Source organism: Lepus europaeus, chromosome 20 (genome assembly GCF_033115175.1).
Source record: "Lepus europaeus isolate LE1 chromosome 20, mLepTim1.pri, whole genome shotgun sequence".
Taxonomy (NCBI): domain Eukaryota; kingdom Metazoa; phylum Chordata; class Mammalia; order Lagomorpha; family Leporidae; genus Lepus; species Lepus europaeus.
Genome location: NC_084846.1, coordinates 6712492 through 6727437, shown reverse-complemented (window position 1 = coordinate 6727437; position 14946 = coordinate 6712492). Strand labels below are relative to the sequence as shown.

Sequence of the window (14946 nt, the reverse complement as noted above, 5' to 3'; positions counted from 1 at the left end):
GCGCGCTGGGCTCGGCGTGGCTGGGGCCGCTAGCAGGTGAGTCCCGGCCGCCGCGGCCAGGGGGCTGGGGTCTCGCGCGGGACCCTTGGGGAGGCCGGGGGCTGCTGGGAGCCCCGCGGGGGTGAGGCCTGGGGCCGGCCCGGGGCCGACTGGGGCTGGAGCCTCGGCCCGGGCTGCGGGAGGCCGTGGGCGGGGGCGTCGCCGGGTGCACAAGGGCCGGGGTCGACCCCACTTCCGGGCCCCCCGGCTGTGCGGCCGGGTCCACGCAGGCCGGAGCGCGCGTCTACGTGAGCACGCTGGCCCTGCGTCCACGCCGTGCGCCCCCGGCCCGCCCGAGGGCCCCGCAAACTTGGGCGCGCGAGGTGGCCGGGGTGGGCAGGCCGCTTGTGGGCCTCAGTTTCCCCACCTGATCGGCGGGGGGGTGGCAGTCCAAGGGGGGCCCCAGAATCATGAAGCCTCTGCTGCCTGCTGGACACCGGCTCCCCCAGGCTCCCCTGGCCGGGATCCCCGTTCCCTTCTGCCACCTGAGCCGCCCTGGGTGGCGCCTTGCCCCGGCCCGGTCGGCTGCGGGGCCAGGACTGGGGCCCCTGTCCCCCCCCCCCCCCTCGCCGCCGCCTGCTGCCCCGTCCCGAGAGCCCCTGCTGGGGCAACCTGGGTTGGTGGGGCTGGCTGGCCCTGAGCAGCCTGCGGCCCGTGAGTGCTGTCAGTGTGCCCATTGCACAGATGGGGCCAGTGAGGCCCTGGCCTGGCTTGGAGGCTCTGATTGGGGCGGGAGGGGCTGGCCGAGCTGACCCTGCCGCGCTTTCTCCCCCAGGTCAGCACCGCCGGCCGGGCATGGGCCCCCACGCCTGGCGCAGCCGCACGAGCCGCCCGCCTCCCCGGCTGCCCATGGTCCCTCTCGGGAGGGAGTGATCGGCCCGCGCCTGCCCCGTCGCCCGCTGCGGAATGCGGTAGCCGAGAGCCAGCCGAGGCCAGGGCGCTGGATGGTGGAGCGATCCCCTGCAGCCCCCGGCCGGGCCCCGGCTGCGCCCACCCTTGACTTCCGCCGCGCCTAGACGTCGTCGGAGCGCCGCCCGCACGCCCACCCCGCGGACCCCCGGGCCCCAGCCCCGGCCGATGGGGCCCGCGGGGCCCCGGGCAGCCACGTGAGCGGCCCAGACCGCCCCCCCCTCCACTTGCGCAGGCGGCCATGGCGGGCGCCGAGGGCTTCCAGTACCGGGCGCTGTACCCGTTCCGCCGCGAGCGCCCCGAGGACCTGGAGCTGCTCCCCGGGGACGTGCTGGTGGTGAGCCGGGCGGCCCTGCAGGCGCTGGGCGTGGCCGAGGGCGCCGAGCGCCACCCGCAGAGCGTGGGCTGGATGCCCGGCCTCAACCAGCGCACGCGGCAGCGGGGCGACTTCCCCGGCACCTACGTGGAGTTCCTGGGGCCCGTGGCCCTGGCCCGGCCCGGCCCCCGGCCCCGAGGCCCCCGCCCGCTGCCCGCGCGGCCACGGGATGGACCCCCTGAGCCAGGTGAGTGGCGACTCCCTCCGTCCGTTCTCTCCCGCGGAAAGAGGGGTTCGGCCAGGGAGAGCTGGCCCCTCGCCTGCTTGAGCGCGGGGCTGGGTCAGCAGGAACGAGGTGACCGCTGGGGCTGGAGCCCCTGGTGCGGCTGATCTGGGGACCCACAGTGTTCAGCGGGATTCAGAGGCTCAGCCTGGCGCTACCCCACAGTTTACGGAGCCGCCCTGTGACCCCGGCTCCGCTCCTGCCCCACAGCCACAGAGCCCACGGGCAGGGGGCGTGGGAGGACCCCTCCTCACCCCCAGGGAGGTGGCCCCGCCTGGCTGGCCTGATGCGACAGCCCCAGGAGGGCCCCGCATCCACGCTGGGGGTCGGCCTGGGAGGCATGGGGCCGGCTGTGCACCCTGGGGTCGCCCCCTCCCCCCCAGGGGTCCAGCCGGCGTCTGAGGCAGGGGCCTCCCGGCCAGCGCGGGCCAACAGCGTCCCGCCTCGGCCTGGGGGAGCAGGAGGCGGCCCCAGCCGGGCTCCCGGCCAGGATCTGCCGCTCGGCCTGGTAACAGCCGCCTCCCTCCTCCGTCTGGCCCCTGGCCAGCCCCACACACAGCCCCGCGCGGGTCAGAGCAGCTGCCCGGCCGCCTGCCCCAGTCTGCCAGGGCTGTGAGCTCCGGGCCTCAGGCCCTTTGCACCGTCCAGCCCAGATGGCGGGGAACGCGGGGGGAGGGGGCGCCGGCCTCTCCACCAGGACCCCCCCCACGGGAGACTGCTCCGCCCCAGCCCCCGCTGCACAGCTGTGGACCGGCCACCCCCACTCTGCACACGGGCACCGGAGCTGCGGAGCAGAGGCGTGGAACCGCCGCCCCCTCCCCCGGCCGTCGTGCGTTTTCGTTTATTTTTGGCGTTGCGCACGCAGCCGGGCGTTGCTCCAGCTCCCGGCGGCTCCCGGCGGCGCCACCTGGCCCATCCGTCAGGGAGGCCCCCGCAGGCCCCAGCTCGCCCCTGCCGAGCGGCCGGGCGGCCCCGCAGAGCCCCGTGCACAAAGGACCTGCAGGGCGGGAAACGAGCGGGAGGGGTTGGGGTGTGTGTGTGTGTGCAAACAAATTTTTTTTTTGAAGCAAAAAAAAATAAAGCCGACATGGGAGGATGGGAGGAGGTCCTGGGTGCCGCGGGGGTCATGGCCGCCGTCGCCAGCCCAGAGCGGCCCGAGCACCGGGAGTGTGGAGCCCACCGGAGACCGGCACCCCCACTCCGCGTTTCCCGGGGAGCTCTCTGGGCCCCGCGGGCGCCGCCACCCTGTCTGCTGCTCCCCCCACCCCACCGCCGGGCACTCCGCACTCCAGGACAGGGCCGAGGGCGTGGGCACTGGGGCTCTGAATTGGGCCGCTCCCGAAGTTTTTATTTTTTTGTTACTAAGGCAGAGAGAGAGAGGTCTTCCAGCCGCTGGTCACTCCCCCCAGATGGCCTCAGCAGCCAGGGTTGGGCCTCCCAGGAGCCAGGAGCTCCATCCTGGTCTCCCACGCAGGTGCAGGGGCCGGAGGACTTGGGCCATCGTCCACTGCTTTCCCGGGCCATCAACAGGGAGCCGGACCGGAAGTGGAGCAGCCGGGGCTCGAACCGGCACCCCTGTGCAATGCGGACACTGCAGGTGGCAGCTTTACCCGCTACCCCACAGCGACGGCTCCGAACTCCTGTTTTTTTTAACCCGAAAAATTATTTCCTGTGGACTCAGCCCTCCCAGGCCCTGCAGAGGGGTCTGCTGACCTCTGCCGAGAACCCCCCCCCCCAGCAGAGTGGGGCGGAGACCCCTCCAGGGGCCTTACCCATTGCATGTCTCCTCCGCCAGGCTCGGCACTCCCGGACTTGCCCGAGCAGTTCTCACCGCCGGACGCAGCCCCGCCCCTGCTGGTCAAGCTGGTGGAGGCCCTGGAGCAGACGGGTGAGCCCAGCTCACTTGCTTACCTCTCGCCGCGGGCGACTCGGCCCCTCCGGGTTTGCGGGCTCCGTCTCTGGGGGCCAGGGGGCGGCGCGGACTCGCGGGGGCAGTCGGGAAGGTGACCAGGCGCCGGCCGGGAGCTGCCTCACCTGTCGCTGTCCCCCCTAGGGCTGGAAAGTGAATCGTACCTGAGAACTGAGCCACCAGCCCCGCGCACAGGTGAGGGGCGCCTCTGTGATGGGGTGGGGGAGGAGCCAGGCCCTGGCAGACACGCCCCCTGCACCTGCCCCTGCAGACTGGAGCCTGAGCGACCTGGACCAGTGGGACGCAGCGGCCCTGGCGGACGGTGTCAAGAGCTTCCTCGCGGCGCTGCCCGCGCCACTCGTGACCGCGGAGGCTGCGGCCGAGGCGCACCGGGCCCTGCGGGGTAAGCCCAGCGGGGAGCCCCGGGCAGGGGCTGGGTCCGGCGGCATGGGGCCCCCGGCTCACCCTGGCCCTGACCGTGTGTCCGCAGAGGCCACGGGGCCCGTGGGGCCGGTGCTGGAGCCCCCGACGCTGCCGCTGCACCGCGCGCTCACGCTGCGCTTCCTGCTCCAGCACCTGGGCCAAGCCGCCCGGCGTGCCCCCGCCCCTGGGCCCACGCTCCGCGCCCTGGGCGCCGCCTTCGGGCCGCTGCTGCTGCGCGCGCCACCGCCGCCGCCAGGGGGCGCGCCGGACGGGTGAGCGGCTGCCCCGGAGGGGGCGGCGGTGGGGACCCCAGCTGCGGGGGCTTGGAGCCAGGGCCGCTGCTGTGTTGCGGGCCGCACGCGGGGGCTCCCGTGGAGTGCCTGCTGCCTCCCCGGGACGCCTGCCTGGGTCTCCCCGCGCCGGCCTTGTGCGGGTGTGCGGGGTGGTACAGGGTGGCGCGTGCTCACAGAGCCTTCACTCGGCCCCCGGCCCCGCAGGAGCGAGCCCGGCCCTGACTTCCCCGCGCTGCTGGTGGAGAAGCTGCTTCGGGAACACCTGGAAGAGCAGGAGCTGCTGCCCCCAGGTGCCGCCCCCACACGCCCGGCGCCCGTCCGCGCGCTGCCCTGGCATGCAGGCAGCGCCTAATGTGTGCTTGCTTCTTCCGCTCCCCAGCGCTGCCCCCTAAGCCCTCCAAGGCCAAGGCGGCCGCTGCGGGGCTGGCCAACGGGGGCAGCCCCCCGTCCCTGCAGGATGCCGAGTGGTACTGGGGGGACATCTCCAGGTAGGCCGGGGGCGGGGCCTGGCGGGGGCGGGGCAAGGCCTCCACGTGGGCAGCCCCGCGACCCCCGTGTCCCCGCAGGGAGGAAGTGAACGAGAAACTGCGGGACACGCCCGACGGCACGTTCCTGGTGCGGGACGCGTCCAGCAAGATCCAGGGGGAGTACACGCTGACGCTGAGGTGGGGGCCGCAGGGGCAGGGGTGGCTCTGGCGGAGGGGGCGGGGCCGCGCCTTGGCCCCGCCCGTCACCCCGCTCCCGCCCCGCCCCACAGGAAGGGCGGCAACAACAAGCTCATCAAGGTGTTCCATCGCGACGGCCACTACGGCTTCTCGGAGCCGCTGACCTTCGGGTCGGTCGTGGAGCTCATCACGCACTACCGCCACGAGTCACTGGCGCAGTACAACGCCAAGCTGGACACGCGGCTGCTCTACCCGGTGTCCAGGTACCAGCAGGTGCGTGGGGCCGCGGGCGGGGCGGGGGCGGGGGTGGTGCGCGGCCCCCGGCCCACGCCCTCCCCGCCCGGCCCTGACCCAGCCCGCGGCCGCTCCAGGACCAGGTCGTCAAGGAGGACAGCGTGGAGGCGGTGGGCGCCCAGCTGAAGGTTTACCACCAGCAGTTCCAGGACAAGAGCCGCGAGTACGACCAGCTGTACGAGGAGTACACGCGCACCTCCCAGGTATGGGGCGGGCTGGGAGGGCGGGGCTGGTGCCCCGGGGGCGGGGCCAGGAGGGTGGTGCTGCAGCTGGGAGGTCAGGGGGTGGCACTGGGTATTCGAGAGGGCGGGGACTGGGACAGGGGGCGGGGCCAGTTCACCAGGTTGGGCGGGGCGGGGCCGAGAGGGTGGGGATGGGGGGGCCAGTACCCAGGGGGCGGGGCCAGGTACTGGGGGCAGGGCCAGTGCGGGGAGGTGGGCTAGGGTGGGCTAGGTACCAGGGGGGCGGCGCCAGGGCCGTAGAAATCAGTGGCGGCTCCTTAGCGAGCCGCAGAGCCCGGCGGGGAGGAACCAGAACCGGCCTGGGCCTGACCGTGTCCCACACGGGTCTGTGTGTCCGTGCCTCGGTTTCGCCATCTGCACACTGGAGCCCCTTCCCGCTGCTCTCAGGGGAGCTGAGCGCGGGTGTCGTGAGCCCCGCGCAGGGCCGCAGCGGCTAGGGCAGAGGGAGGCGGAGCTCCGTGCACGCCCGCAACTGCCGGGGCTGGGCCGGCCCAATGCCGGGCGCTCCTCCCGGTCTTCCTCGAGCGTGGCAGGGCAGGGCCCCCAGTCCACGGCCCTTCTCCACGTCGGGAGCCCAGGGTCGCTCAGCTCCCCCCGCCCCGTCGGGAGCCCGCGGTCGCCCAGCGTCGCCCCCCCCCCCCAGGAGCTGCAGATGAAGCGCACGGCTATCGAGGCCTTCAACGAGACCATCAAGATCTTCGAGGAGCAGGGCCAGACGCAGGAGAAGTGCAGCCGGGAGTACCTGGAGCGCTTCCGGCGGGAGGGCAACGAGAAGGAGATGCAGAGGTGGGCGGGGCCTACATGGAGGGGCGGGGCCAGGGTAATGGGCGTGACCCGAGTGAGAGGGTGGGACCAGACCCAGGTGAAGTGCAGCCGGGAGTACCTGGAGCGCTTCCCGTGGGAGGGCAACGAGGAGATGCAGAGGTGGGCGGGGTTGGGGCGGGGCTGGGAGGGAGTGGGCCGGCCGGGCCCAGGCCGGCAGGCGGACCCCCAGGCCTCCCCGCCCCGCAGGATCCTGCTGAACTCCGAGCGTCTCAAGTCCCGCATCGCCGAGATCCACGAGAGCCGCACGAAGCTGGAGCAGGACCTGCGCGCGCAGGCCTCGGACAACCGCGAGATCGACAAGCGCATGAACAGCCTCAAGCCGGACCTGATGCAACTGCGCAAGCTCCGAGACCAGTACCTGGTGTGAGTGGGGCGGGGCGGGGCCTGGGACGGAGGTGTGGCTGGGGCGGGGCAGGGGGCGGAGCCGGCCGAGGCTGCCCCTGGCTGCCCGCCCCCAGAGTTCCCCCTACCCCTGCCCACTGAGCGAATTCCCCTCCCGGGGGCCCTGGGGCAGAGGGTGGGGCTGGCCGAGGCTGCCCCTGGCGGCCCCCGCCCACCGTGCGCTGCCCCCCCAGCTGGCTCACCCAGAAGGGCGCCCGGCAGAAGAAGATCAACGAGTGGCTGGGGATCAAAAACGAGAGTGAGGAGTGAGTGCGGGCGAGGGGCGGGGTGAGGAGTGAGGGCGGGGCGAGGGGCGCGGCGGGCGGGGCTGACGGAGGCCCCGCCCCCGCAGCCAGTACGCGCTGATGGACGAGGACGAGGACCTGCCGCACCACGAGGAGCGCACGTGGTACGTGGGCAAGATCAACCGCACGCAAGCCGAGGAGATGCTGAGCGGCCGGCGGGATGGCACCTTCCTGGTGCGGGAGAGCAGCCAGCGCGGCTGCTACGCCTGCTCTGTGGTGTGAGTGCGGCGGGTGGGGTGGGGCTGCGGAAACCACGCCCCCGGGGCAGGGCAGGGATGGTGAAGCCACACCCCAGGGGCGGAGAGAGAGGTGGGGCTGGTGGAGACCACGCCCATGGGGCGGGAATGGGGCAGGGCAGGGAAGAGGATGGGTGGGTGGGGTGGTTCAGGGAGTGATGGGTGGTGCCATCTGAGGCCACGCCCCTGGGGTGGAGCCGGGTGGGCGGGGAGTGGTGGGTGGAGGCGGTTCAGGGAGTGATGGCCATATGAGGCCACGCCCCTAGGTGGGGAGTGGCGGGTGGAGAGAGGCCAGGGTGGACTTGGTGGGGAGTGGTGGGCGGGGCGGGGTGAGATCCTGGTGGGCAGGGAGTGATGGGGCAGGGACAACTGACACCACGCCCCCGGGGCATGGCAGGGAGAGGCCGGGTGGGGGGGACGGGGCAGGGCCCGGCTAGACACCCGCACAGCCGAGCCCACACGCCTCTCCCGCCCCGCAGCGTGGACGGCGACACCAAGCACTGCGTCATCTACCGCACAGCCACGGGCTTCGGCTTCGCGGAGCCCTACAATCTGTACGGCTCACTCAAGGAGCTGGTGCTGCACTACCAGCACGCGTCGCTCGTGCAGCACAACGACGCGCTCACCGTGACGCTGGCGCACCCGGTGCGCGCGCCCGGGCCCGGGCCGCCCCCGCCCCCGCCCCCGCCGCCGCCCGCCCCGCGCTGAGCCTGGCCAGGACTTCCGGGGCCGGGCGGGACCCCGCCCCGCCGCCCGCGCCCCCACTTCCCCTTCCAGCGCGAGCCGGAGCAGCCGCTCCGGACCCCTGCCCGGGCTCCCGGCGGGCCCCCCGCCCCACCTCCCTGCCCCGCCCTGCCCGGGGACTGAGCCCCGGTTTTGTATGCTGCCCACCCGGCCAGGCTGGGTGGCGGGTTTTGTACGGTACCCTCGATACTGCCGCGATCATAAAGCCTGGAACACGCACGCACGCGGGCCCTGGTCATGCGGGGATGGGGGGGTCCGCGCCGCCTCTCGGAGCCCTGGAACCCGCAGGACCCCCGGCCCCTGCCCACCGGGATGCTGGGGGGCAGAGACCCCCGCCCTGCCCCGCCCTCGCCTGCACCTAGGGTCTGAGTTCCTGGTCCAGTGGCCAGGCATGGCGGGGGTGGGATTTCCCCTGGCAAGCGGGGTCCCGGCCTCCCTGGGCCCCTCTGCTGCCGCCACGTCCACCGTGCAGGGCTGGGGGCCGCTCCCGGCTCCTCTGTTTCCAGCCGGGACCACCCCTCCCCGCCCTGGGGGGATCATGGGGGACAAAGGTCCCAGCCACGGCTCCGAGCCACGGGACCTGCGTCCCTCCACTCAGCCGGCGGCCAGGCTTCCTCGTTATCAAGGGCGCCCCAGCGGGGCCCCCGGCCCCCTGGCTAGGACGAGCGGGGACGCCCTGGGGACCGGGTGGCAGCCGCCCTGGCCTCCTGTGGGAGCCTCGTCCGACCCCTGGGGCTGAGGGGCGCTGCAGGGGCTGGGAGAGTTCCGGCGCGGAGCCAACACGGCGCCCCCAGGACGGCTTGGGGGTCTCAACCCGCTTCCTCCCCACAGCCCCGCGGGGGCCGAGCCCAGGCTCACGAAGCGAACCCGCCCACCCAGCGCCTCCCCCGGCTCCGAACACCCGACCCCGGGATCTAGGGGCAGGCAGGGACCGCGGCCCCACTCGCAGACGACCTGGGCTCCAGTCTCCTCCCCCCACACGCGCACACGGGGACTCCCCGGGGACCCGGCAGCGCACCCCCACCCCTTCCGGTCCCCAGCATTCCGGTCCCGCTGGGGAAGGGAGGCGCAAGGGGCAGGCGGCCAGGGCCGGCTATGCTCATGTCCGCGGGGGACGCGGGTGGCGTCGGCCCCCGCGCCAGGGTGCGTCCCGCGGGCAGTGGGCGGACACTGGCCCCCGACCGAGACCCGTGACCCAGCGGTGTGGAAGGGACGCGCCGCGCGAGGGGGACGCCGGCCCGAGCCGGGGGCGGGGCGGGGGCGGGGGCGGGGCCGGCCGAGGCGGGGTCCCCGCGTGGTTAAAGGCGCCTCCCCCGGCCCCGCGGCCGCTCCCGCCCCGCGCCTCTGCCTGGCCGCGATGGCCCCGTCGGCGCTCGCGCTGCTCCCGCTCGCGCTGCTGCTGCTGCTGCTGCCCGGGGGCCCCGCGGGGGCGGCCGCCTGCAAGGTAGGCGGGGGGCGAAGCGGACCCTTCCCGCGCCCGGCTGAGCATTCATTGAGCGCCTGCTGTGTACTTCTGTGCGGGGAGCCGAGGGCAACCCCGTAAACCGGGGGGATCCCAGGCGGGCGAAGCGGCTCGCAGCCTTCAGTCTTGGCGCCGACTGTATGCGGCCTGGCCGGCGTGGGGCTCGGGGACACGGGCGGCCTGGCGGCTTCCAACCAGGGCAGGAAGTCAGCACATATTAGGCGCCGCCTGTGCTCAATGGGAGGAGGTTCACGTGGGCCCCTGAAGAGCAGGGCGTCACCGTGGGCGCGGGGGCTGCAGGTCGGGACCTGAGCATGCATTAGGCTCCTGTGGTATGCAGCCTGGGGAGGGCGGGGTCGGGGAGGCGATCGAAAAGCAGTGTCCGCGTGGGATGCGGAGAGCGCTGTGCATGTGCTAGGCGCCTACTGTTTGCAAGACATAGTGCGCTTTAGGAAGGTTCCCGGGCCCGGGGTGAGGAGCGCATGGTGCGCCTGCTGTGTGCGGCAGGTGCCGGGGCTGTGCCTGCGGGCGCCCGCGCCGCCGCCCGCGCCGCCCGTGAACGTGAGCCTCTACTACGAGCCGCTGTGCCCCGGCTGCCGCCTGTTCCTGGTGCGCGGCCTCTTCCCGACCTGGCTACTGGTGCTGGAGATCCTGAACGTGTCGCTGGTGCCCTACGGGAACGCGCAGGTGCGGGAACGCGCAGGTGCGGCGGCGGGCGGGGGGCGGGGGGCGGGCGGGGATCCGGGCGCTCACCCCGCACCCGCACCCTGCAGGAACGGAGCGTGAACGGCTCGTGGGAGTTCAGCTGCCAGCACGGCCCGCGCGAGTGCAGGCTCAGCCGCGTGGAGGTGCGGGGCGCAGGGTTTGGGGCGCGGGGCCCGGGAGGGGAGGGGTCCCCTGCGCGGCCCCTTGCCCCCAGCCGTGCCCTCGCCGCCCCAGGCTTGCCTGCTGGACATGCTGCCACCCGGCGCCGCCTTTGTGACCATCGTGTGCCTGGAGGAGATGGACGACATGGAGCAGAACCTGCAGCCGGTGAGGCCCTGGCGCGGGCGGGAGCGCGTCAGGGAGGGCTGCTCGGAGGCGGCGGTCGGGAATGAGGACGGGAGAGGCCCCGCCCACGGCCCCCGGGGACTTCCAGAGGCTGTGGTCGGGTATTCACTCAGCAAACATCTGGGCCAGCCGCGGCCCCTGGGCAAGGGCGGAGGTGGTGGGCGGTGGGGGACGGGTGTTGCCCGCCGCAGGAACAGCACGCGTGGGGCACCTGCTCCTTAGCGAACCGGAACTGGCCGTTGGGGAGATAAGGGGGGGAGGAAGCCAGGCCACAGCCGCCCCCTCGCCTCCCCCCCCGCAGTGCCTGGCGCTCTACGCCCCGGGGGTCACAGCCGAGAGCGTCCTGGGCTGCGCCGACGGGCAGCGGGGCGCGCAGCTCATGCACATGAACGCGCAGCTCACGGACGCGCTGCAGCCACCGCACCAGTTCGTGCCCTGGATCCTGGTCAACGGGGTAGGGGGCGCGGCGGGGCGGGGCCGGGCGGGGGGAGGCGGGCGGGGCCGGGGGCGCGGCGCTGAGCGCCTGGGGTCTCGCCCGCTGCAGAAGCCCCTGGAGGACCCCAGCCAGCTCCTGAGCCTCGTGTGCCAGTTGTACCAGGTGAGCCGGCCGGCAGGGGGCGCCCTCGGGCGAGGCGCGGGGCCCTCTGCGGGCGGGCGCCGCGGCTCACGGTTCCCGCCCCGGGCAGGGCGACAAGCCGGAGGCCTGCCCCTTGAAGTCCACATCCACCCGGGAGGTCTGCTTCAAGTGACCGGAGAAGGTCCCTGCGTGCTGACCCAGGATTCCCCTCCACGGGTTTTCCCCCAGCCGGGAAACTCCTACACGTCCCACAACGCCCAAGCCCCCAAATCCCACAAGACCAAGCATCTTGCCTCCCCGAGAATGGTGCTAAATCGAAACGAGTTTAATAAACTTTGGATGTGCAACTCGTGCCGCGCCAGCATTTCTGCCGCCTGGGGCCCCGCACCAGGCCTGGGGGGCCCAGGGGATGCGGGGAGGGGGCGGCCATGTTGGAGGCCCCTAGGACAGGAGTGGAAGCTGGGACCTGGGGCTGGGGTTTTGAGGGGTGACTAGGAGTCCGCCGGCCAGGAATTCTGTTCCCAGCCAACATCCCGGCTGCTCTGCGCGCGCCCCAGGGTGGCAGCAGGTGTGGCAGGCGTGGGAGACCCGGATGGGGCACCCGCGCCCGGGAAGTGAAACCAGCAGATGTCATCATATTTACGATGAAAAAATAAAAGTTCTAAGAATAAAAATACAGCGAACCAGAAAAACAGGGAAGATGATTGTTCCGGAGAACTGGGGAGCCGGAGAGGGGCGGGGCGGGGCCCTCCCCCTCCCCCCAGGGCCGGGACTCTCCCACTGCCGGGGCAGGGGGGGGCGAGACCCTCCCCTCAGGGCCGGGACCCTCACCCCCACGGCCAGGACAGCGGGACTCTCCCCCCAGGACCGGGACAGGGGCGGCGGGACCCTCACTCCAGGGCCGGGGCGGGGGCGGTGGGACCCTCACCCCAGGGCCGGGGCGGGGCGGGGGCGGCGGGACCCTCACCCCAGGGCCGGGGCGGGGCGGGGGCGGCGGGACCCTCAGCCCAGGGCCGGGGCGGGGCGGGGGCGGCGGGACCCTCACTCCAGGGCCGGGGCGGGGGCGGCGGGACCCTCGCCCCAGGGCCCGGGCGGGGCGGGGGCGGCGGGACCCTCGCCCCAGGGCCGGGGCGGGGCGGGGGCGGCGGGACCCTCACTCCAGGGCCGGGGCGGGGCGGGGGCGGCGGGACCCTCACTCCAGGGCCGGGGCGGGGGCGGCGGGACCCTCACCCCAGGGCCGGGGCGGGGCGGGGGCGGCGGGACCCTCACTCCAGGGCCGGGGCGGGGCGGGGGCGGCGGGACCCTCACTCCAGGGGCGGGGCGGGGGCGGCGGGACCCTCACTCCAGGGCCGGGGCGGGGCGGGGGCGGCGGGACCCTCACCCCAGGGCCGGGGCGGGGGCGGCGGGACCCTCACTCCAGGGCCGGGACCCTCCCACCAGGGCTGCCCCGGCAGCTGCCCGCGTCCCCGCCCCGCAGGGCCGAGCGGGTCCAGGGTCTCGGCGCCGGGTCGGTCACGCCATGATTTTGTGAATTTCCTGACGCATGGCCGAGCGGCCGCGCCGTCTGCGTTGTCTGCAGATTGATTGTTATCTCTGCTCAGGAGGATCGGGAAACTGGAGCCCTCAGACCCGAGAGAGAGATGACCGCCTCGGATTGGCTACGTCACCGCGGGAGGCGGGATGACAGGCAAGGACGCGAGCTGCGATTGGCCAGGACCAGACAAGCGGGAAGAGAGAGGCGGGGTGCGTCCTCACGCACTTCATTGCGATTGGCCCAGGACACTCCGGAAGGCGGTGTCTCGGCTGCCTTTCATTGGCCCGTATGGCTTGGGGCGGGAAATGGGACCCTGAGACTGATCGCGATTGGTCGACTTGACTGGGGGCGGGCCTTCCGGAAGCGGCTGCGGCTCGCGATTGGCCGGCGAGCTGAGGGGCGGGCGGCGGGAGTATGGGTGATGGCGCCGGGCGCGGGCCGGGGGCTGCGGATGCTGTTCCAGGGCCGCGCGCTGCTCGTCACCAATACGCTGAGCTGCGGCGCGCTCATGGCGGCCGGGGACGGCGCGCGCCAAGCCTGGGAGATGCGCGCCCGGCCGGGCCAGGCGTTCGACCCGCGGCGCTCGGGTGAGCAGGCCGGCGCGCTGACCTTTCGCCCCGGGGACCTTTGACCTCGACCCGGTGACCCGAGCGGCGTCCTCGACTCCCAGGGTCTCTGCGGCTCCCCTGCCGCCCCGGATGGTCCTCCTCGCCCTGCGGCTCTGGGGTCCCCGGCACAGCCCTGGGGAGGGGGCGGCCGGGGGGGGGGCGGTGTGGAGGGGGCGGTGCCGGGGGGACTGGGGGCGTGGCTGGGAGGGCGTGGCTGGCTGGGGGCGTGGCCAGGAGGGGCGGGATGCACCTGTCGTCCCTGACACCCTCCCCCGCCCCTCGGCCCCCACGGGCCCGGACGCCTCCCGCCCCGCAGCCTGCATGCTCGCCGTGGGCTGCACCATGGGCCCGGGCCTGCACTTCTGGTACCTGTGGCTGGACCGCCTGCTCCCCGCGGCGGGGCCCCGCGGCCTGCGCCCCGCGCTCGGCAAGGTGCTGGTGGACCAAGTGGTCGCGTCACCCGTGCTGGGCGTCTGGTACTTCCTGGGTAAGCGGGGCGTGGGCCTCGGGATGCGGCAGGTGGAGTGCGGGGCCTCGGGTACAGGGCGCGGGGTGTGGGGCACTGGGCCCCGGGGTACAGGGCACAGGGTGCGGGCAGGTGCGGTGTGGGGCCGGAGGTGTCCTGTGGACTCTCAGCCTCCCCCCGGCCCCGCCCCCTCCCCCGGCTCCCCAACATCCGTTTCTGATTCCTCCCCAGGCCTCGGCTCCCTGGAGGGCCAGACCCTGAGTGAGAGCTGCGCGGAGCTGCGGGCCAAGTTCTGGGAATTCTACAAGGTGGGGGCCCCGCCCCTCGGTCCGGCCCGCCCACTGGCCCCGCCCCCTCGGTCCCAGCTCCACCCATTCAGCCCCTACCCACCTCTCACATGGCCCCGCCCACTCAGCCTGGCCCCGCCCCTCTATCCACTCGACCCCGCCCTCTGTCCCTGCCTTACCCACTTGGCTCTGAACCTCACCGAGCCCCGCCCCTCACCAAGCCCCAGCCCTTACTGTCACAGCCCCGCCCCTCGGCTCCTCGCCCCGCCCCCTCCCAGCCCGGCGCCGCCCCTCACTGCCCGCTCCGCCCCACAGGCAGACTGGTGTGTGTGGCCGGCCGCGCAGCTGGTGAACTTCCTCTTCGTGCCCGCCCAGTTCCGGGTCACCTACATCAACGGGCTGACGCTGGGCTGGGACACCTACCTGTCCTACCTCAAGTACCGGGTGAGTGCAGGGCGGCGCGGGGAGGGGAGGAGGCGTGGGGGCCGGGACCCTCCCCAGCCTGGCCCCGCCGTGGGCCCACAGTGCCAACCCCGCCAGGCCGACTAGGCACTGGCTTGGAGGTGGCCCTGAACGGCTGGTGACCAGACCCTCTTGTGCGACAGACACCGGGCCCCTGATGTCCCCAGGCGGCATGGCCGTGGACTCCCGAGTGGACTGAGCTGGACCAGACACGGGACAGGGCGAGCCAGCAGCGGGGCAGCCCCTCCACCAGAGGGCGCTCCGCCCACCGCACCACCGGGGTCCCGGGCGCCGGCCCTGCCCCAGCCTGGTCCGGTGTCCCCCTGAGAAACCCGACCTGCATGGTGGACAACCGCCCTCCCCACCCAGCGGCCGGCTCGAGGCCCCTCGTCCTGAGAGAGGCAGGGACACGACCCCTCCCCCGGGCGCTCGCGGACGCAGCGTGGTCCATTCGCTTTATTGGGCTGTGTGTAGTGTGGCCTTAACATGTCCTAGGTGACATCAGAACGGGGGCTGGGGGGGGCGAGGCGGGGTCGTCCCAAGGGCGGGGCAGGCGGGGGACCCCCTCCCCCGGTTGTCCAGGAGTGGGGGCAGGGCACTGGCCATCTCCCTTGGCCCCAGAGCCTGCTCCGCCCC

At 73.8% G+C, this 14946-nt stretch overlaps 3 protein-coding genes across 3 annotated transcripts; all 3 read left to right on the top strand.

The window, feature by feature from the left end:
* The first annotated feature begins 1101 nt into the window (after nucleotides 1–1101).
* Nucleotides 1102–7828, top strand: PIK3R2 (phosphoinositide-3-kinase regulatory subunit 2). Its single transcript, XM_062179440.1, has 15 exons — nucleotides 1102–1511; nucleotides 3343–3435; nucleotides 3601–3651; nucleotides 3728–3859; nucleotides 3947–4151; nucleotides 4377–4462; nucleotides 4552–4660; nucleotides 4739–4837; nucleotides 4930–5110; nucleotides 5209–5334; nucleotides 6017–6159; nucleotides 6385–6561; nucleotides 6774–6845; nucleotides 6932–7102; nucleotides 7600–7828. Exons 1-15 carry the CDS (start codon nucleotides 1190–1192, stop codon nucleotides 7826–7828), a joined length of 2196 nt encoding a protein of 731 aa, XP_062035424.1. The 5' UTR covers nucleotides 1102–1189.
* Nucleotides 7829–9216: 1388 nt separating this feature from the next.
* On the top strand, nucleotides 9217–11321 carry IFI30 (IFI30 lysosomal thiol reductase). Its single transcript, XM_062178580.1, has 7 exons — nucleotides 9217–9308; nucleotides 9834–10013; nucleotides 10100–10174; nucleotides 10266–10358; nucleotides 10678–10830; nucleotides 10921–10974; nucleotides 11063–11321. The coding sequence occupies exons 1-7, from the start codon at nucleotides 9222–9224 to the stop codon at nucleotides 11123–11125; spliced, it is 705 nt and encodes a 234-aa protein (XP_062034564.1). The 5' UTR covers nucleotides 9217–9221; the 3' UTR covers nucleotides 11126–11321.
* A 1560-nt stretch (nucleotides 11322–12881) lies between these two features.
* MPV17L2 (MPV17 mitochondrial inner membrane protein like 2) lies at nucleotides 12882–14832 on the top strand. Its single transcript, XM_062179080.1, has 5 exons — nucleotides 12882–13074; nucleotides 13412–13582; nucleotides 13793–13869; nucleotides 14164–14292; nucleotides 14454–14832. The coding sequence occupies exons 1-5, from the start codon at nucleotides 12909–12911 to the stop codon at nucleotides 14466–14468; spliced, it is 558 nt and encodes a 185-aa protein (XP_062035064.1). The 5' UTR covers nucleotides 12882–12908; the 3' UTR covers nucleotides 14469–14832.
* Nucleotides 14833–14946: the final 114 nt, after the last annotated feature.